General features: G+C 49.1%; 2 protein-coding genes and 1 long non-coding RNA gene across 5 annotated transcripts in view; 1 reads left to right on the top strand and 2 right to left on the bottom strand.

Annotated features, from left to right (window-relative positions):
• The window catches only part of TYMP (thymidine phosphorylase), a 28,367-nt gene extending 20,611 nt beyond the window's left edge, over positions 1 to 7,756 (bottom strand). For both annotated transcript variants that reach the window (XR_014538767.1, XM_083572983.1), the window contains exon 1: positions 4,976 to 7,756. The gene's annotated coding sequence lies outside the window, so the exon portion shown is untranslated. The remainder of the gene's footprint in view (positions 1 to 4,975) is intronic.
• On the top strand, positions 5,815 to 8,159 carry LOC310743190. Its single transcript, XR_014538869.1, has 2 exons — positions 5,815 to 5,918; positions 7,747 to 8,159. It is a non-coding gene; the product is annotated as an uncharacterized lncRNA (long non-coding RNA).
• Positions 8,160 to 8,373: 214 nt separating this feature from the next.
• Positions 8,374 to 22,077, bottom strand: LOC310743080 (ciliary microtubule associated protein 1A-like). Of its 2 annotated transcripts, XM_083573177.1 has the most exons (9): positions 21,939 to 22,077; positions 21,145 to 21,287; positions 18,870 to 18,951; positions 18,207 to 18,462; positions 16,719 to 16,922; positions 14,724 to 14,825; positions 12,547 to 12,668; positions 10,376 to 10,516; positions 8,374 to 9,669 (listed from the first exon to the last, which is right to left on the bottom strand). In XM_083573177.1, exons 4-9 carry the CDS (start codon positions 18,313 to 18,315, stop codon positions 9,589 to 9,591), a joined length of 759 nt encoding a protein of 252 aa, XP_083429303.1. In that variant the 5' UTR covers positions 18,316 to 18,462; positions 18,870 to 18,951; positions 21,145 to 21,287; positions 21,939 to 22,077; the 3' UTR covers positions 8,374 to 9,588. The 2 variants fall into 2 exon arrangements, with proteins under 2 accessions (XP_083429303.1, XP_083429304.1); XM_083573178.1 differs by lacking the exon at positions 18,870 to 18,951 and having other exon boundaries at positions 18,207 to 18,440.
• Between the last annotated feature and the right edge of the window lie 233 nt (positions 22,078 to 22,310).

Raw genomic sequence — 22,310 nt, forward strand, 5'->3', positions numbered from 1 at the left:
AACGGCAAATGAAGGATGTCAACAAGACTCTAAATAAGAAATGATGCAGCTACAAGAGGGAATGATTATGACCATATGTTTGGAACAGGAGCGGGGAACCTGATTTTAAGAACTTATATTCATATAATTTGGTTTATTTTGTAATAATATGGAAAATTAATAAAAATAATTTGGGGGTAAATAAACTGCTGTGTTAGCAATACTGAAGTGACTTGCACAAGCCTGGGCAATGTTCATGAAGGTCTTGCCCAGAATTTTTAGTAATAAATACGTTAAAATTGTGGGCTGTTGTGTCACACATGTGGTTTTGCTGCCGTAAATGCTAGCGTAACGTCCTGAAAGAACAACAACCAAAGAACAGCAAGATAATCACAGCTTGGAAGCTCAAAAGGTGCAGCATTCCAGAAGCTGTCTCCCCAATTTGCCAGCACCAAGAGACCCACAGTGAAAAAGGGGTGCTGTCCCTGAGGTGTTATGCAAAGCAATAGATTGGGGGTTGCTCCTGAGGTGAGAAGCCTTTACAGATATTTTGATGAGGTGTGAATGAATGAATTTTATTATTTCGGTCACAGACCAGTTCCAGCCCACATACAATATCAAGGAAGTCATAAAACACGATAGGGATACATTTGAATTTGCAATTAGGTATAACAGGGACAATACAGATATAGCAACAGTTAAAAAGTACAGTGGTACCTCGGGTTAAGAACGTAATTCATTCCGGAGGTCCGTACTTAGCCTGAAACAGTTCTTAACCTGAAGCACCACTTTAGCTAATGGGGCTTCCTGCTGCCACCGCGCTGCCGGAGCCTGATTTCTGTTCTTATCCTGAAGCAAAGTTCTTAACCTAAAGCACTATTTCTGGGTTTGCGGAGTCTGTAACCTGAAGCGTAGGTAACCTGAAGCATATGTAACCTGAGGTACCACTGTATATAAATTAAAACTTAGTCACTAACATATAACCTAAAATTATCATGTAAGGCCTTAATCATTATGATAGCACAGCTTGTTCCCTAAGTTTTATGGCGAGGTGTGTAAATGTGAGCAGAGAAATTTCTGAGGCGGGTTTCGTACAGACAGCATTCCTGCACACCAGGGCTGGATTTAGGTTTGATGAGGCCCTCAGCTACTGAAGGTAATGGGGTCCTTGATATGACCAGCTGTCGTTGGTCAACAACAAATGGTCACTGTTTTTGTGTTGGAATATATGCTATATGGTAATTGATGGACCCAATAGGTATCTCAAGCCATCTGCACATGTTGCCGTGCACCCAGTCCATGCAGAATGTGGGCACCCTATATATAGAAAGGAGCAAACCAGTGATATTTTAGGGAGCAGGCCAGCAGGCGGGGCCCATGACTTACATCATAGGAGCCTACACAACACAAAACACTGTTGCTATATGTAGGTTTTATTTTATTTGTTTTTTATCTTATATTTTGGAAATGTACATCCAGGTTTGGTTTTTTCCTTTAAATTTTTTTGGGGCCCCCAAGAGAGTGGGGCCCTAAGCTATAGCTTGTTTAGCTTACACGTTAATCTGGAACTGATGCACACTGTCATTTAACATGGACAGTAATTTTCTTCCTTGTCCTCACAACCAGTAATTCTTCCTTGTCCACACGACATTCTCCCCCAAATCACTGCCTTCCGAGGCTTTTCCTGACCACTTGACCCCTTCAATCAGTGGAACTGGCCCTGTCACAGGTGCTACATAATACCCATTCTGCATTTGTAAGAAAATGATATATTTTAGTGTAGCAGCACCTAAACTCGAACTCCCTACCTATTGACATCAAGCAGCCTCCTTCGCCGTACATTTTGCTATGCCTGCTAAAACCATTTTTGCTTAGACAAGTCTACCCAGGCATGTAGAACACGAATGAGTTTTCAGTTTATTGCTGGTTTTCCCTTTTTTTGAATATTTTGAGGAGTTGCTTTCTGGATTCTTCCTGACAATTTTTTGATTCCATTCTCTTTATAAACTGCTTTGAGGGTTTGTTTTTTTAAACAATCAAGCAGTGCATAAATGTTATGGAATAAATAAATCCAAGGGGTGCTGGAGGTATAAATACTATCAGATTTTGAAAAGCTGGTATCACTGAACCAAGTTCATCAGTTTTGTTGAATTAATTAAACTAAAGTTCTGATTGGATTTGGAACAGATGTTGTGACGTTAACATATATGAGAGAGTGCTGGAGGGGAAATAGTTAAATAGGATGCTCAGACAGGACCCAGGGGGGTGGAGTCGGTGGGTCTATAAAACTAGTTCTGAGAGGAGTTCGTTGGGGGTTGTGGGTGGGTAGTTGGTTGGGTTTCATGGGTTGGTTGGCTGGTTGGGAAAGGCAGTTGGTAATAGAGAGACAGTTAGGGCAGTTGGTCCTTGAGTGTGGGGAGGTAGCAGAGATAGAGAGAGGAACATAAGACTAAGAAAGTAAAGAGGAACACCGTTTGGAATGCTGTACAAGTTTTGTTTTATGTCTGAAATAAAATACACTCCTCTTTATTGAAGGAAGGTGAGGACAGGTGACCCCACCTAGGCCCGAAGTCACCCCCCACCAAAGCAGGCTCAAAGCTTCTCAGAGCTTTTCAAAATCATTTTTCTCAGCAGCTAAAAGCAGCGGCGTAGCGTGGGTTGTCAGCACCCGGGGCAAGGCAAGTAATTTGCGCCCCCTAACCCCTAACCTGCCACCGCTGCCAGCTTCTTCTTGCTACTGCCTGGGCTGGTCTGGTGTGGTTCTCTCCCACGCTCAGCGCTGCGCTGGGCGGCCGCTGCACTGTCCCTCCCCCAGATAGTCCCTCGCTCTCTCTCCGCACCGCACGCCTGGCACCCACCCCCTCCACAGTGGGCGGCGACCCGGCGGCTCGGATCGGATTCGCACAGCCAGCACTGCAGTGAGAGAGAGAGAGTGAGCCAGGTAGGGGCAGAGAGCTGCAAGTGTGAGCGCGCCCCCCCCCCAGATGTTGCGCCCGGTGCGGCCGGCCCCCCCTGCACCCCCCACGCTACGCCACTGGCTAAAAGGCATTAGCTAAGCATCAGAAACATTCCGCTTGCTGTAACTAAAAAGATTGTAACAAAGGTAGAGAACAGTCCATTGTTTCTCAGGCCTTTCTCATGCCTTCTGGCCTTGCTAAAGAACCACATTGCAACTTGCTTTCTGTCCGGGAACCATGCCAGAACAAGAGCTTGAAGCATATCTGAACACTCTGAAACCCCTTTCCTGGGAAGGGTGCCAAGAGTCCCAATAGTCCCAAGACAGCTTTCTGTTCATGCTCAGAGGAACTCATGGGGCAGGACTCTGGAAGAAGGAGGAGAAAGGGGGAGGGATCTGGAATGGGTATATATGCTTGTGCACATGACTGTGAACTCGTGCATGTTTTTTGTGACTTATCACACTTGCTCCTTCTACCAGTTCATGGATGGTAGAAATAAAAATCTTTTTCTCCGAAACTATTCCTTGAGTGTCTGTTGACTCCCACTTCCCTTTCCCGGGCGCAATATTTTTCCCACCCGAGGGCAAAGCCTCATAAGGCTACATTATGAATTGAAAAGCTGACTGAGACTGAAGTGACTTTACTAGGGAGGACCTGGTTGGTGGCAGCGGATTAGTGGTGTACGGGTCAATAGTCCGTGAGACGACCGGGGGCTCCGTACGAACGCCACAGATGTGCAACTAATTGTTACTGTTTTGAATTTTATTGTGTTACCTTCCTTGGTGGGTGGTGCAAACTATTATTCTGGATAATGCTTTTTTACAGGGTAGAGGGAACTGAACATGAGTTTGTGGAACCAAGAGGGGGTGGTAGCCACAAAAGTTTTGGGGACCACTGATCTAGCACACCCTAGAGCAGGCACATAAAACTCCCTAAAGCAGGGGTCAGCAAACTTTTTCAGCAGGGGGCCGGTCCACTGTCCCTCAGACCTTGTGGGGGGCCGGACTATATTTTTTGGGGGGGAAGAACGAATTCCTATGCCCCACAAATAACCCAGAGATGCATTTAAAATAAAAGCACACATTCTACTCATTTAAAACCACCAGGCAGGCCCCACATATAACCCAGAGATGCATTTTAAATAAAAGGACACATGCTACTCATGTAAAAACACACTGATTCCTGGACCGTCTGTGGGCCGGATTTAGAAGGCGATTGGGCCGGATCTGGCCCCCGGGCCTTAGTTTGCCTACCCATGCCCTAAAGACCATGATCTACTCATAGTATAAAACAACTTGCAGTGGTCACTGGAGGGAGGAGGGAAACCAAAGTTGTTCAGCTTTTTTAGGGGCACTGTGGGTTAAACCACAGAGCCTAGGACTTGCCAATGAGAAGGTCGGCGGTTCGAATCCCCGCAACGGGGTGAGCTCCTGTTGCTCGGTCCCTGCTCCTGCCAACCTAGCAGTTCGAAAGCACATCAAAGTGCAAGTAGATATATAGGTACCGTTCCGGCGGGAAGGTAAATGGCGTTTCCGTGTGCTGCTCTGGTTCGCCAGAAGTGGCTTAGTCATGCTGGCCACATGACCTGGAAGCTGTACTCCGGCTCCCTCGGCCAATAAAGTGAGATGAGCGCCGCAAGTCCAGAGTCGGACATGACTGGACCTAATGGTCAGGGGTCCCTTTACCTTTAAAGTTGTTGAGCTTTTTTTTGGGGGGGTGACAAAGTTGTCTAGCTTTTTTAGGCGCAAAACCAACACAGACAATAACAGGCGAATGCAGCAATACAGGAAACTAAACTAGCAATAACGATCGCCCATTTCACATAACAGACAGGCAGAGCAAGGACAGAGGTGTGGCGGAGACTTTAAACACAATGCTTTTTCCAACAAGCAATCAGAAGGGAGCCAGCGGTGGGAAGGGAGCCCGCAATCGACAGCGATCACTCAGAGATCAACCAGTAGATCGTGATCGACCACTTGGATACCCCCAGGGATAAAGTTCCAGGCACTGAGGATACAATGCTTCCCTAAAGTACTCACCAACAAGGGCAGAGTTGCCACTGAAGCCCAATCCAAGCCCAGCGTGGTCAAGCACAGAGAATCTGTCCAGGTCCAAACAGAGATGAAGCCAGAGACAACCTTCCAAGACCTAGAACCTGGGGGAATTCAGGCAAAGGTGCCTGGGCGCCTAGATTCAGTAGCATTTCCAAGAATTAGAAGTCTCGAAAGGCAGACCATATATCTTCTGTCATCCTGAACCACACCCTGGCCACAAGTTCTGGCAGGGATTGCTTCCTCGTGAGTATCTCTCTTACGCAGAACCCTGGGTCTGTTGGCACATGCTGTGTGGTCACCCTTCAATGCTGACCTGAAGCTTCTGGCACCCTCTCAAGGACTGGGTGGTGGGGACTCCACCTTCTCCAGCAGCTCCACCTCCATAGGTTCTTCACCAGACGTCAGCCCAGAGGGCTCCACAGCACTCGATTCAGAAGGCCCTGCTTCCTCCTCAAGGCTGTTGACCTGCTGTCATCCTCCGAGGTCTTCAGGCCTGGTACCCATTCAGGACTAGGCACACAGCCTAGAATCATAGAGCTGTAGAGTCAGAAGGGACTTCCAAGGACCATCTAGCAATGCAGGAATCACAGATGAAGCATTGCTGGTGGCGGGCCATTTCACCTCTGTTTAGAACACCCCCAATGAAGGCAAGTCCATCACCTTCTGAAAGAGTCTGTTCCCCTGCCAGGACATGGAGATGACGACTCTTGAACAGATTGCTCTTTGCACTTGATCCCACCTATTTGTTCAAGCAACAAGCTGCTCGTTCCACACGCAGCCAAGGCAGGTCAGTGACTTGTGGCTGGCTCTGCGCCAAGCTTGTCCACTCAGCCACAGGTTCTCCCCTTGCACCGCAAAATGCTAAAGTCCGAACAGAATGAGATTCGAGGCCCAAACAAGATTTGGGTCCAGAAATGGGAGTAGAAAGGTGTGTCTTAAGAGTTTTTCTTGTTAGGTATATTCACAACAGACATCCCAAAGGATAATAAAAGAGTCTTTCCACATGCAATAACGGCTGCCAGGATTGTATTCTAAAAGTCAGATAGTTGTTTATTTCCTTGACATCTGATGGGAGGGCGTTCCACAGGGAGGGAGCCACCACCGAGAAGGCCCTCTGCCTGGTTCCCTGTAACCTCACATCTCACAGGGAGGGAACCGCCAGAAGAGCCTCGGCGCTGGACCTCAGTGTCTGGGATGGAAGTTGGGGGTGGAGATGCTTCTTCAGGTCTACTGGGCCGAGGCCGTTTAGGGCTTTAAAGGTCAGTACCAGCACTTTGAATGAGTGTTACTGTTGTGCTTGGACCCTGCTTGTGGGTTTACCCCAGGCCTCTAGGTTGTCACTGTGAACACAGGATGCTGAACTAGATGATGGTCCATTGGCCTGATCCAGCAAGCTCTTCTTATGTTCTGATGAGGGCAAATTCTCCCAGAGGCTAATCCCAGCCTCTGAGTGCTGAGTGCTCACTGGAAGGACAGATCCTGAAACTGAGGCTCCAAGACTTTGGCCACCTCATGAGAAGAGAAGACTCACTGGAAAAGACCCTGATGTTGAGAAAGATGGAGGGCACAAGGAGAAGGGGACGACGGAGGATGAGATGGTGGGACAGTGTTCTCGAAGCTACCAGCATGAGTTTGACCAAATTGCGGGAGGCAATGGAAGACAGGAGTGCCTGGCATGCTCTGGTCCATGGGGTCACGAAGAGTCGGACACAACTCAACGACTAAACAACAACAATCCCAGCTATTGCAAGCCCTCTGTGAGATAGCAGCTCATTTGGGGAGGTCACAAAGTTCAACGGAAGGAGAGGGTGTTGCTTTAAGTCTGCAGCAGCCCTAAGTGCGCTGCTCACCAGGACCTTCTGGGGTCCATTGTAGCTCTCTCAGCCTCTCTGAGCCCCAGATTCCCTCTCCCACAAGCTGGTCATCAACCCGGAAAGAAGGTTGCAAGTTGGTCTGCTTGCAAAGTGGAAAAGCCAATGGTTTCTCTTGCAGCACCGACCCCCCGAGAGTGCCTTCGTTCCGTCCTGTCACTTACAAATCAAAGGTCATCTGTGGCCAGGAGTCCACCTCTTGCTTTCTCCTTTTCTCATTGGCTCCCAGGAGGTTGAGCTGTCGATTAACCTGCCGCAATCAATTATTGCACTGGTCTTGGCTATCGTTGCTCAATCATTTCATGAGAGGAGAAAATGAATGTCTGGGGAGCCCTGTGGACAACTCTGCAATTCTATGATTGTAAGATAGAGCAGGGATGCGGGTGGGTTGTCCTCTCGGTCAGGACAAAGAAGTGTGATTACCTGACAGGGAAAACCAGGGGCAGGTCAATATTCCTATTGTATCACTTGATGGGTGTGAGGTGGAGGGCAAGGGAGAGATGGGGGAAACCTGATGATCAGGTTTCTGCCGGAAACCCCCTCCCATAATGTTACATAACCATGATGTATTTGTGATGTATGCATGATGCTTCACTAAGGGTGTTATGGGTATAAGGGGAAACTTATAAAACTGGGAGCTATCCTTTGTTTGAGGCTTCTTCCTACTTCTTCCATGAGGTGGGTAGAAGACCCACCTGCTTGGACCGGCCTTTGACCTGCCCTCGGCCAAAAGAAAAGAGGCTGACTCTTTTGCTGTTCTTCCTTCCAGGATCACCCACCCACCCTCCCTCAAATTAATAATTTCTTGCCTCCATAATTTCATCCTAGGTCAGCGGTCTTCAAATTAATGATTCTTTCCTTACAGGCTAATATTTTGTGTTTCAGGTCAGCGGGCGCTGCTGCGGCCGTAAGATGGTTGCTGTATTCAGAACCGGGAAGGAACTTTCCCTGCATTGGCAGGTTTCGCCTTCCCCATAGCATTTCGCCACAACCTTGCCGGTTTTAGGCCTTGGCAAGGTATCCTTTAGTCTAGCATCAAGTCAGGGGTGATGCATTCATGCTCCCTCCCCTTGTGGTGGCGTTTGCAGGGCCCATTAAAGGGCAAAACCCACGAGTCCCTGGCCCTAGAGCAGCGGTGGAAGGGCATGCTGTGTAAGTTTGCGCTTTGCAGTCCCCTCTCACCGGGCCTCATCTGCCTGCATATCCTCAGCCAGGCGGGCTGAGAGGGTTAGCTGCCAAGGCCTGTGCCAAGTTTCCCACTTCTGAAGCTCAATAAAGTTGTGGCCAATTTGAACCCATACTCTGGTCTCTTATCTCATCATTTGGGGAAAAGGGGTAGGCACCACAGACGGGGTTTAGCGCGTGTGCCCGCAAGCTGCTGTTTTGCTCCAATATTCTTGGCTGGTGTCTTTGTTTGTCAAATCCAAGTGAGCCCAAGGATTTTCGTACGACAACCCCAAGACAAGAAAGAGTCACACACCATTTGTATCATCCCAATCGTCTTGCAAAGTATTTTGTTGGCACCGTTTCTTTTTAATCAATTAACCAGGGACTATACAAGCAGCAACCTTTGCACAGTCTTGGGAAGAAGAGCTCTGCAGTGCTAGCACCTGGCAAATGGGCTTAAGGTGATGAATGCAGGGAGTCAGAGCCAAGGAAAGGTCATTTCACTTCTGGGATGTGAGTCTACCTCGGAGGCATGGAGTCTGGAGAGGCCAGTTTGGCACAAAACTGAGGTGGGATCCCTTGACTGGCGGAAGGAGAGCAGAGGATGCAAACTGGGGAAGATCCGTAATGTTTTCTAACTATGTAATTCATACAGATTGCAGAATTCAGCCTTTCTGGGCACAGAATTTGGATTCAAGCACACAAAACCGAGATGCAGTGGTACCTCTGGTTGCGAACGGGATCTGTTCCAGAGGCCCGTTCGCATTCACAACATGAAAAGCCCACAACCTGAAGCGCCGTATCTGGGCAGGTGCGTGGCATGATTTGGTGCTTGTGCGCATGTGTGAGCAGCAAAACCCGGAAGTAACCCTTTCCGGTACTTCTGGGTCGCCACAGGACACAACCTGAAAAGACGTAACATGAAGCAAACGTAACATGAGGTATGACGGTACAGTGGAACCTTGGTTTTCGAGCGTCTCAGAAGCCGAACGCCAAAAACCCATAAGTGATTGCTTCCGTTTTTGAACACACCTCGGAAGTCAAACGGCTTCCGGTGTGTGTTTTTCCATTTTTTCAATGGAACCACCCATTGATCCTTGGTTTTCGAACATTTCGCAAGTCGAATGGTCTTCTGGAATGGATTACGTTTGAAAACCAAGGTTCTGCTGTAATAGCTGTGACGTACAAATAGGAAGATATTTCCCTCCTGCCCCCATCTCACTGCACAGCCTTCCTGGACCTTCCTCAGCTCAAACATCCTTAGAGAAAACTGGGGTGACTAAGGGGTGAATGGATCAGAGCAATGCAGTCAAAGGATCTGGGAACAGGGAGAATCAAAGGTGCAACAGTTTCCCAAAGGAACTGAGAGGGTAGGCTATGAGCCTCACTGAACCCAGGCCCCCCAGCTCTGAGGACCCCCCCCCCCGCAGGCCTTGGATGCTGCCCACCCCACTTCCCTCCCCAGGCCCCAATCCCCAGCAGCAACACAAAGCACCGAGAGATCCATATGTTTCCAAAGGAATCTTTCTTGTCCAGACCGTCTTCGCCGATGGAGCCAGTTTAATCTGCCACCTCCACAATGAGCGGAGCCACGTAGTCCGAGTGGCGGATCCCGAAGGTCAAGCCACGTTGCTGGGTGTGCTGCAGGAGGAAGGAGAGATGGAGGGGCAGGGTTAGGCACCACCAGCAGAAGGGAAGGGGTGGAGGCACCAAACAATGGAGAATGGCTGGAAAGCTGGTGCAGTGGTTAGAGCGTCAGACCAGGACCTTGGAAACCAGGCCTCAAATTGCCCCTACTTGACCATGAAGCTCACGGGGTGTGATCTGCACTACAGGGGGTTGGCTAGATGAGCGCTGGGGGTCCCTTCCAACTCTACAATGCTACGGTTGTATGGCCTAAGGCTAGTCACAGCCTCTCAGACTCACCTACCTTGCAGGGTTGTTGTGAAGATTTAAAAAAGGGGAGAACTATGCGTGCCACCTTGAGCTTGTTGGAGGGAATGTGGGATATCATAGAATCATGGAATTGTAGAGTTGGAAGGTACCCCTTTTGTTTCCAACACCCCCAAGGGTCATCTATTCCAACCCCATACCATACAGGATATAAATTTAATAAACACATAAAGTGTCATGTTCCTGGCCAGGTCATCTGCGGACCTGCTCCTGCATGCAGAGGTTGGTTCCTCAGAGGAGGGAGAGGCTGATGAAGCTCACCTTGCCGACTCCAGTTCTCCTGCTGTGGTAGCCCCCGCTCCCACCACCCATAAGACCCACATCTTTGCTGCAGGACAGCTGCACCCCCCCAAAAAGCCCCCCCATAATGCCTTCTGCTGCCACCTGCCCTCACCTTCTCGGGGCTGTAGGCTCCTGGACCTGGCTTCAAAGTGTTGTCTCCTGGGGGCATGTTGCGCGCTAGCATGCTGAACTGTGGCGGCCGTTTCTTGTAGACACTGGGATCCACCAGGCGGTAGTTGCAGGGCCCTGGCGTCTGTCGTGCAAGGAGGGGGGGAAAGGGTCACTAGGTGTCAGGGAGTGGTCTGGAGACAAGGACTGGGGAATGCCTTCTATGGTAGTGAAATAAAAAATTTAAGGTCTCATATATATATATATATATATATATATATATATATATATGGACGCAGGTGGCGCTGTGGGTTAAACCACAGAGCCTAGGGCTTGCCAATCAGAAGGTCGGCGGTTCGAATCCCTGCGACGGGGTGAGCTCCCGTTGCTCAGTCCCTGCTCCTGCCAACCTAGCAGTTCAAAAGCACGTCAAAGTGCAAGTAGATAAATAGGTACCGCTCCAGCGGGAAGGTAAACAGCATTTCCGTGCGCTGCACTGGTTCGCCAAAGGCGGCTTAGTCCTGCTGGCCACATAACCCGGAAGCTGTACGCCGGCTCCCTCGGTCAGTAGAGCGAGATGAGCGCCACAACCCCAGAGTCGGCCACAACTGGACCTAATGGTCAGGGGTCCCTTTACCTTTATCTTTATATATAATAAATGTTCATAAGGGCTCTTGTGTCCCCTATAAGGGAATAAGGGCATATTTTTGTTTATTACAGACGACCAGCTTCTCTCTCTCTCAGAGAGAGAGGCAGAAGCTGAACAGCTTATAGGGGAGGTGCCCAATTATGAACTGCTAAGTAGTTTGGATCGTAGGTTTTGGAAACTAAAGCAAAAAAAACCCTTAGGATCTTTATTAAACGTAGCAGAGGTGCTGAGACTAGACTTTACAATCATCAGCGACAGGTGAAGACTTAAGTCAGGGGTTGGCAAAGAGGGTGGCGCTGTGGGTTAAACCACAGAGCCTAGGACTTGCCGATCAGCAGGTCGGCGGTTCGAATCCCCGCGATGATGGGGTGAGCTCCCGTTGCTCGGTCCCTGCTCCTGCCAACCTAGCAGTTTGAAAGCACATCAAAGTGCAAGTGGATAAATAGGTACCACTCCGGCGGGAAGGTAAACAGTGTTTTCGTGCGCTGTTCTGGTTCGCCAGAAGCGGCTTAGTCATGCTGGCCACATGACCCGGAAGCTGTACGCCGGCTCCCTCGGCCAATAAAGCGAGATGAGCGCCGCAACACCAGAGTCGGCCACGACTGGACCTAATGGTCAGGGGTCCCTTTACCTTTACCAGGCGTGGGCCGGATCACTCCTGCGGAGATCCTCCGTGGGCCAGGCTGGCATATCGCGGCGCTGGAAATCACTTCTGCGCATGCCCAGATGCCAAAAACCACACCTGTGCAGAAGCAATTCCAGCATCTGGCCGTGTGCAGAGGCAATTTCCGGAGCCACAGAAGAGAGTCCCCATGCTGCGCTGCGCTGGTTTAGCGCAGCGCGTGAGGACTCGCTGAGCAGGCGGCCTGTTTCGAGGGTGGCTCATGGGCTGGTTAAGCGGCCCTCACGAGCCCCCATGGGCCTTAGGTTGCCGACCTCTGACTTGAGTGTTTGAAAATAATCTCCTATTTGAAAATATTGTTACTCTTTTGTTTAAGAACCATATCAATGCACCACCCCACCATACCTGAAGGAGTGTCTCCACCCCCATCGTTCAGCCCGGACACTGAGGTCCAGCTCCAAGGGCCTTCTGGCCGGTCCCTCACTGCAAGAAGCAAAGCTACAGGGAACCAGGCAGAGGGCCTTCTCGGTGGTGGCACCCACCCTGTGGAACGCCCTCCCGTCAGATGTCGAAGAGAAAAACAACTACCTGACGTTTAGAAGACATTTGAAGGCAGCCCTGTTTAGGGAAGTTTTTAATGTGTGACATTTTAATGTATTTTTCATCTTTGTTGGAAGCCACGCAGAGTGGCTGGGGAGACCCAGCCAGATGGGCAGGGTACAAATAAATTATTATTATTATTATTATTATTATTATTATTATTATTATTATGTATTAAAATAACTACCCTGGATTTCTTGGTTGTGCATTCATCAGACAATTTCAAGGTCACCGGCAAGGAGGAAGAGGATTTCCTAAATCTTTCACTCCACGGTCTTCAAAACCTGTCCGTTCTGCTACTCACCTTGCTGAGGTCCTCATAGAAGCTGCCGATTGACTTGCGCCCATAAATGGAGAAATTGGGGGCTGAGGTCTTGCCAACCACATTGGGCCCCAGCATGGGGGGGAGCCAGTAGGCTGCAGGCCCTAGAGGTGGGGGGCAGGAAGTGGAGAGAAGAGATTCAGTGGGGCATATGGGAACGAATAGAAGCGGGTGAGAACCTGGAACCTTCTGCGCTCAAAGCAAACCATCTATTGCTGAGCTGCAATGGCCTTTCCAAAATAGAGACGTGTGTAACTACCCCATACGGAGCCAAACCACCAGTCCAAGTCCAACAGAGGTATTTTAAGGGTAGCGCGGCCGGTTTGACAGCACAGGGCACCGCGCCGCTGGGGGCGCCACCATAATGCTATAGAATGGAGAGCGAAAGCTGAGGGGGGCACTGAATTTTCAAAAATCTCTCCTAACATGTAACAGGTTTTTGTATATATGTATATTTTACCAGAACACAGTATTTGATATACAAAGGTTAGGTGTGATGTGAAGGGTGAAATGACAGGTTAGGAAATGTTTATTTGCCATAAAGATGTACTGCTGATTGATCAGGAGAATAACTAGATTAAGTTATCCCTCCTGAGTCAATCTTCTTAAGGGGGGAGGAATGTGGCGTTTGCCTCCTAGAATGGGTCAAGGAAAGGATTAAAATGGGTGTGATGTGATTGGCCAGTGAGAATGCAAGGGGGAAGTAAAAGAGACAGCTGAGGTGTGTCACTTGGGAGTTGAGGCTTGGGTGTTGGAGAAGGAAGAGGGTGGAATAGACAGTGGGTTGGTCGAGTTGTATTGTGAGAGAGTGAGAGGAATTGTTAGTTAGATAGATAGTTGGGAATAATTCAGTTTGAAGTTGTTAGGAACTAAGGTTTAAGAAACTGACAAGAGAAAAATAAACCGAAACCATACGCTTATTCCTGCACTTAAAAATAAACTTGATTATTTGTTTATGTTTACAACTGTCTGGACTCTGTGTGTCCCCGTGAGAAGCGGGGTGGGGGCAGCGAAGAAAGCAACTGCAGTGGTGGCACAGGGTCAATAGACTGTCAAATGTCCGGGGACCCTGTGTGATCACCACAAAATTGGTTTCGGTTTATTTTTCTCTTGTCAGGGGGCACCACTGAAATTTGAGAGGCAATAGTCCTCCACTGGGTCCATGTCACTCAGGCCTAAGCGGTGTTATAAGAATTCTAAGGTCTCAAATATAAATTAAATGTTCATAAATGTACAAGGCAAACACATATGTAAGTACACTGGTACCTTGGTTTAAGAGCAGCTTAGTTTATGAACAGTTTGGATTAAGAACACTGCAAACCCGGAAGTAGGTGTTTTGGTTTGTGAACTTTGCCTTGGAAGCAGAACATGTTGAGTGTGTTCCATTTGTAAATTGAGTCCCCCGCTGCTATGGGAAAGCACACCTTGATTTAAGAACACCTTGGTTTAAGAACAGACTTCCGGAACAGATTAAGTTCGTAAACCAAGGTACCACTGTATATAAACCATGTGTCTGAAATAGTACAGGAGAGCAATACTGAAGCCATTTGGACTCTCCCAAATTGACCTCAAATATTTCTCTGAAAGGAGGAAGGAAATGGGAAAAGTCTTTTGCTTACCTGTCTTAAGGGTGTATTTGTGTATGAATAAAGTGAGCCTGTGACCTGGATTCAGGAACTAAAGTATTTACCATCACAAAAGAATGGCCAGACTCCCCAGGTAATGCAGTCAGTAACCATTAACAGATATCCTGGCAAACAGGATTTCTGCTGTAGACCGCATCCTTCTGTGATGTATGTATGATGTTTCTGGGGGTGGTCTTGGGCTACAGGGTGGGCAGTTTCAAAAGTCTATATAAGGGCTTGTGCACCATTGTTCAGGGTTCTCCTCCCTCCTGCATCTGGTGAGTGGGGACCCTGTTGCAACAGTTCCTTGAATAAGGATCAGGCTTACTAGCCACTTTGCTTCTCAATATTCTCTGGTTGGCCTCTGTTATTTTCTCCTACTGACGGGGAACCCGCTTAAGGACTCTATACAGGCTCTTGGATACCCCATAAGGGGAAAGGAGCAGGTTTTTTTTTTTTTCCTTATAACCAATAAATGTCATTTTTACCTTTGTCTGCAAACACCCTTCCCACACCTGGCGTCCTCTCTCTCACCTGGTGTCTGGTCATTCTGGAATTCCTTCGTCCGGTAGGCAAGGGAGTACATGGGGGCAGAGCGGTAAGCCCATCTCCCAGCTTTCTCCGGAGAATAGCAGCCTGTTGGAAGCAGAGAGCCACAATCTGATCAGGATGCAGAAGTGCACAGAGGAGGGTTGACATTCAGCAGTCCCTTCCAGCTCCTTAACTCTATGATACTCCGTATGAACCCCTGTTAAAAACCTCCGATGGAGAGTCCACCACCTTCTGAAGGAATCTGTTCCATTGATGAACAGTTCGTTACCACCAGGAAGTTATTCCTAAGGCTCAGTCACAATCTCCCTTCTTGTAACTTGATTCCATCTCCTCCAGAGCTGCAGAAAAGCAAGTTTGCTCCACCTTTCCCAATGGAAGAACACTGGAATACTGCTGAGTTGTTAATAATAATAATAATAATAATAATAATAATAATAATAATAATAATAATTTATACCCCGCCCTCCCCAGCCAAGGCCGGGCTCAGGGCGGCTTACAAGGAATAATAAAAACAAGTTGAATAATTACAACTTAAAAACAAAATTAAAATACAACATTAAAATAATGAAACATTAAAATATTAAAATGTAGCCTCATCGCAGGAGGAGAAGGAAAAGAAAAAAGAAAGAGGGAGGGAATCAAACTGGCTCCAAGCCAAAGGCCAGGCGGAACAACTCTGTCTTACAGGTCCTGCGGAAAGAAATCAGATCCTGCAGGGCCCTGGTCTCATGAGGCAGAGCGTTCCACCAGGCCGGGGCCAGTGTTGAAAAGGCCCTGGCTCTGGTTGAAGCCAATCTAACTTCCTTAGGGCCTGGGACCACTAGGGTGTTGCTATTTATGGACCTTGAGGCTCTCTGTGGGGCAGACCGGGAGAGGCGGTCCCGTAGGTACGAGGGCCCTAGGCCGTGAAGGGCTTTAAAGGTCAAAAGCAGCACCTTAAATCTGACCCTGTACTCCACCGGGAGCCAGTGCAGCTTGAAAAGCACTGGGTGAATATGCTCCCATGGCAGAGACCCCGTGAGGAGCCTCACTGGAGCATTCTGCTGGAGTTTCTGGGACAGCTTCAAGGGTTAGAAAGGGAGTTTTGGTCTTGCAGCTGCTCCCTTTCTTCCCAAAAGAAAAATGGGGTGACCAGCTTGGGAAGTGCCTCTTCGCTAACTCTAACCCCCATTGAACCCCCGTCTCACTACTGTTTCCAATTGTTGACTTCTACTAATAAAAGGAGCCTCTACAGAGCTAGTCAGAGGCTTGCTTGGAACATGCTTGCCAGAGTGCTTCTGCACAGCTCACCTGCATTCAACCTCCCGTCGTCCTCGTTATTCCTACAATGGTGTGATGGCCTGGGAATCGGATTCAGAGGCTGAACCTGAGGAATCCCAGCCTGCACAGGAGTCCCTGCCTCCAGAACTAGCTGAGCCGGGGCTGGGGCTTGAACCTGAAGGGCCTTCACCTGTGCCGGATCCTCAGGAGCAGGCACCAGCTGAATTCGCTCTGGCTCCGGAGGTGATGGAGGACCCATTGCCTGCAGGTGCTCCACTCTCAGCCCCGTCAGGGGAAGGTGAGGTTGCCTCTGGGTCCAGTAACCCTCCAGCCTCTCCTGAGCTGCAGAGGCTCAGGGTAGAGAGGTGGAGGGAACTAAGTTCCTGCAGGAGGAGTGCTCACCTTCAGGCCAGGAGAGGCGAGTCACCTGTGGACTGGGGCCACCCTATGCCTCAGAGGAGATAAAGGCCAGCCAGCCCAGTCCCAGGTTGTGGGAGCAACATCATTGGTAACCTGTTCCTGCTGGTACCCTGACCTGCTCTCCTGCCAGAGTTCCTGACCATGCCCGACTCCTCGCTTTGGACCTCGCTTCGCCCCTGACAGACAGCCTCCATACCCTCGACCTAGGACCAGACTTAGACCACGCCGCGCAGTAAACCCCCCCCCCCCAAGGACCAGCACAAATGGGGTGCCTCAGTCCCAGATTTCAAGACAGACCTGGCCCCGGGGTCCTAAAAGGCGGCACGTCCTTGGGGCGTCCGTAGATGGAATAAGCAGGAATGCCAGCCCTGCCCCTCATGGTCATGTTGGTTGGGATGAGGTAGCCCGGGCCGGGGGAGCAGTTCTCTTGGTCCTGGGAGTGGCGAGTGCCAAAGCTGTAGGCTGGGGCCCGGGTGCGAGAAGGGTCATGCAGTTGGTAGCCTGCAAGGAGAGCAGCAGCAGGGATGGAAGTTTAGATGTTGATCCAGAGAGACATGGCAGGGGTGGGTGGGTGATGCTCTACCCCAGTGGTTGCCAAACATTTTTGGGCCACTGCCCGCTAGGTTCCATAAACACACCCTAGGGCCCCCTCCCAAACCCTATGAAGGTGACCCGGAAACTGCACCTTATCCAGAATGCAGCAGCTAGACTGGTAACTGGGAGCGGTTGCCGAGACCACATAACTCCGGTCTTGAAAGACCTACATTGGCTCCCATTATGTTTCCGAGCACAATTCAAAGTGTTGGTGCTGACCTTGAAAGCCCTAAATGGCCTCAGTCCAGTATACCTGAAGGAGCATCTCCACCACCCATCGTTCTGCCCAGACACTGAGTTCCAGAGCCGATGACCTTCTGGCGGTTCCCTCACTGTGAGAAGCAAAGCTACAGGGAACCAGGCAGAGGGCCTTCTCGGTAGTGGCACCCACCCTGTGGAATGCTCTCCCACCAGATGTCAAAGAGAAAAACAACTACCAGACATTTAGGAGACATCTGAAGGCAGCCCTGTTTAGGGAAGCTTTTAATGTTTGATGCATTACTGTATTTTAATGTTTTGTTGGAAGCTGCCCAGAGTGGCTGGGGAAGCCCAGCCGGGCGGGCGGGATACTATTATTATTATTATTATTATTATTATTATTATTATTATTAATACATTATGCAGAATAGCGGCTTTCATCACCCGCTAGGGAAGCTAATAACCCAACAAAATTCAAAACAGTAACCATTAATTGCACATTTGCTCAAAATCGAATTGAAAGCATTTAGTCGATTTAAAAAAAAGTAAGTTTAATACAATATATTGCATGAGAAATATTTTTATGCATTCTCCCTAACGAAAATATATGGGGGAAGGGAATTTTTAGCATAAAATATTGTTTTGGTACAGTTTCTTCCTAACCACCACTTTTCGAGAACCAGTTTTTAAAATCCTGTGAGCAATCACAGCAAAGCTCAAAAGCAGGGAGAGAAATGACAACTGGCTGCCCCCTCTTGCTTGTCCCAAGAGCGACGCTGTCTTGGAGAACTGGTTTTTGTTTTCTGCAAGTGGTTGACATTTCCTTCCTGAGCTGACACCTCCTGTCCTTTTTCAGCCTTTTATTCCCATGCCCACCGCAACATCCAGCGGCAAGCAGTTCCACAAGTCGTTTCTGTGCTGGGTAGACTGCTCCTGTTTAGCCCGTTCTAGGGTCTGAAAGCTGGACTTTGTCCCCGCCCCAAATTCACTCACCTACATTTGATGGGAGAGCATATTTGGGCCCGGGGCTGCTGTAGAGGGCAGCAATTGGCCCTCTGGGCCGGTGGGGGCGCCAGGACCCCACCCAAACATCTGTCGACATGTTCCGGTCTTGGGAGAGGAAGGGAAAGGAGATTGTGAGCTGCTTTGAGACTCCTTTGGGTAGTGATAAAGCGAGATATCAAATCCAAACTCCTCCTCCTCCTCTTCTTCTTCTTCTTCTTCCTGCTGTATAATAGGGGAATGCACTCTGCTAAGTGAAGAAACTTGCTAGCGCGAGTTAGGAAGGATAATACTAAACAATATAGCCTCTCCTGTTACTCACAACATTCCCACAAAGTCATGCATCCACAGCAGTGACCAGGGGAGGAATGACTGCTGGGAGGAGCGCAAAGATAAGAAATGTCATGGTGCACCCAGAGCTGTACATCAGGCGCCTTCCTCTGTCCCAGCTGCAACAAAACATGTCTCTCCCGCATTGGTCTCTACAAACTACTATCAGTTTGACTTCACCCCCCAAAGGCGCACTCTTCTGTTGCCTCCCGAGAAATATGGCTGCCAACAAACAACGCTGCAAAATCCAACTATTTATTTCAATTAATGCAACAAATCTGATGAATTGGCTCCAGCTGTTCAAAGTCTGATAGTCATTGACACTCCCAGCTCCCTCGCCTCTTAGTTGTGGGGTCAGATCAGGCCGTGACCCAGAAGCAGTCCCAGAGCAGGCGACAATTTCCCACTACAGATAATAACACCACACACAAATGCCATCTGTCCTGGATGCTTTAGCTGAGATTCCTGCATTGCAGGGGGCTGGACTAGATGACCCAGGGGATCCCTTCCAATTCTACGATTCTGTGCATGCATAATGATAATAATAATTTAATAATAATTTTTTATTTATACCCCACCCTTCTCGGTTCAGAAAACTGGGCTCAGGGCAGCTAACAACAAATTTAAAACAATTGATGCAAGAAAAAACATCATATAATACAGTATAGAACATGAATAACAATAAATTCAAAATCAATTTAGGGGGGAAATCCATCCAATAAACATTAGATGATCACCAGGGCTAGCTGGCTAAGTTAGTCCTACTTGGGCCAGCGAGGAGACCAGGGGAGAATTAGCTGTGGGATCCCAGAAAGGGGAATCTTCATAAAAAGGGGAGCGGGAGGGAAGGAAGGGGAATAAAAGATCAGGCTGAATTCAAATTAAAGGCCAGGAGAAATAGCTCTGTCTTATAGGCCCTGCGGAAGGAGGTTAAATCCTGCAGGGCCCTGGTCTCCTGGGACAGAGCATTCCACCAGGTCGGAGCCATCACCGAGAAGGCCCTGTCCCTGGTGGAGGATAATCTGACTTCCTTAGGGCCCGGGACCTTAGATAACTCCAGGCATCTGATGAAGTAGACAGAAGCTCATGCTATAATCAGTGTGATATTCCTTAATGCGCTTTGTATTTGCTTCTTTCACTGTGTCTGCCGGGTTAGTCTCCCACATAGTTTCCAAACAAAACCAGCAAACACACACCATTGTCTGGGTCTCTCTCTCTCCCTCCTCTCTCTAGCCCAGTTGCCATGCCAGCGGGGACAGCAAAACAGAGATTGACCATGCGCTGGTGGCAGGCGGGGGCAGTGTCCTTCTTTGCACAAAAGCACCCACATACACAGCTAAAGAATGCCTGGCAGATGGAAACCCAACCCCTGCCCTTTAAAACTTCCTGGAATCGCAGGACTGTAGAGTTGGAAGGGGCCACGAAAGCCATCCAGTCTAACCCATCCAGAAATGCAGGAATCTATTATTTTTTAAATAATAAGAAAAAGGCAGTCTCTAGCCCTCCTGGAAGGAGAATTACTACGCAAAATGTGTAATAAGCAAGACGTGACCCAGCTTGGCTTCTCCTGCCTCTAAATTAGGGGGTTTTTTTAGCCAAAGTCAGATCTGTCCTGGACGAGTGAGTTGTTTGGTTACCAGGCAACGAGGAATCCCCAGGATCCTATCTGGAAATAATAATAATAATAATAATAATAATAATAATAATAATAATAATGGCAAGTCCGATTATTAAATCAATTACCGTATTTTTCGCTCTATAAGACACACCAGACTACAAGATGCACCTAGTTTTTGGAGGAGGAAAACAAGAAAAAAAATATTCTGAATCTCAGAAGCCAGAACAGCAAGAGTGATCGCTGCGCAGTGAAAGCAGCCATCCCTCTTGCTGTTCTGGCTTCTGGGATAGCTGCGCAGCCTGCATTCGCTCCATAAGACGCACACACATTTCCCCTTACTTTTTAGGAGGGAAAAAGTGAGTCTTATAGAGCCAAAAATATGGTATTTCACATTTTTAAGTCCTTGGGTTTTCTGTTGCTTCAAAGTATTTTGTGCTATCTTATTTTAATTCATCACACAGAGAGAGAGAGAGACCCAGCCAGCCTAGCTCTGGAAGCTGGAGCACAAAAAAAAGAGCTGTAAGAAATAAATTTAAAAATGGAGGGCACCAGGTTCCTGTTTGAGATGGTGGCATTGCCTGAGGCCATGAGAAACTCCTAATCTTCTTTATGCATGTGTGTGAGAGAGGGAAATGTTTCAATGAGAGAAAGACCATAGTAGTTATAAGCAGTGCTTTTTTTTCTCTCTAAACAAATGTTTAGGGGTACTCTCATTTTCCTACTCATATTGAAACGCTGCCCCTCAGTGAGGCCAAACTTAGACTCACAAAATGTTTAGGGTATGCGTACCCCTGCGTACCCCCAGGAAAAAAGCGCTGGTTATAAGGAACCCAAAGTGTCCACTCACACATACACACCCCACCCTGTAATGCAGGAATCACGGCTAGAGAGAGATGCAGGGAACATGATAGACCCCTATATAAAGCATATAGATCTTATTGCAATTTAGTTCTAAGGCGGTGTTTCGGAATGACCCCTCACCTGATCTCTTGAGGCTATTGGAGGATCACCTGGCCAGGTCCTCAGGTGTAAGCAGGGAAGCGTTGGCGCCGGGGCAGCCTCAGCTAAACTCGCCTAGCCGTTTGGATGAGTCCCTTCCGTGGACGGTCCAGGCGAGGGAATCCCTGCAAGGGATAGTCATTCCAAGGAATGGTAGAAATGTAACGTCGGAAGGGAACCCAAGCTCTTTGCAAATGCGGGAATGACAGCTTAAAAATCCCAGCCACTGCTGAAAAACCTCCGATGAATCGCTAGAATCAGGGAAACGTAGAGTTGGAAGAACCATCTAGTCCAGGCACCCCAAAACTCGGCCCTCCAGCTGTTTTGGGACTACAAATCCCATCATCCCTATCTAACAGGACCAGTGGTCAGGGATGATGGGAACTGTAGTCCCAAAACAGCTGGAGGGGCCGAGTTTGGGGATGTCCACACCCTACGCGCCACGCAGGAATCTCGGCTAAAGAACCCCTGGCAACACAGTTGCCTCGATTCCACCCCCAGTTTCTCCCCCAATATTCTGCCACTCATCCCAGCCAGACATGGGGCGACGGACGAGGGCACCCCCACCGCCTTTCCAACCAGGAGAGGACAGATCCCAGGAGATCCAGCGGGAATGGGGTGGGGAGATCTTGGAAGGAGAGGGGGAGCCTTTGAGAAAAGCGATCCCCGACGGGGTGTGGGATTCCCACCGCTTAAAAGTCTCATCCTCAGCCACTGAAGAGGCGGAGAAGGGATGGATCCTGCGGGAGACGGGGCTGGGATCCCGGAGCACCGACCTGGGGCTGGGAGCGGACGGCAGGGAGAGCTGCTGGACCGCCGCTCGGCGCAAGGCGGACCCCGGAGAGAGAGAGGCAACCGGACTGAGCCGGCCCCGGAGCTGCCCCAACCTCCGGCCCGCAGTGTGTACGCTGTTTCCCGGCAACGGCGCCGCCTCCTTTCCCCGGTCCCGGGGCGGCTCCGTCGGGCGGCTCCAGCGCAGCGCCGGCTGCGTCCATAACCAGCGCTTCTGGTCTGCCTGCGTAAAGTCTGTCCTGGGTTCAAGAGAGCGGGCGGGGAGAGGAAGGGTCAGGTGGGCTCCTAGTAGGTCTCGGGCTCCTTATTTTAACATTTTTACGGGGTTTCTCTATTTTTGCAATGTGATTTTCATT

This window comes from Podarcis filfolensis (genome assembly GCF_964270895.1).
Source record: "Podarcis filfolensis genome assembly, chromosome: 10".
NCBI classification, from domain to species: domain Eukaryota; kingdom Metazoa; phylum Chordata; class Lepidosauria; order Squamata; family Lacertidae; genus Podarcis; species Podarcis filfolensis.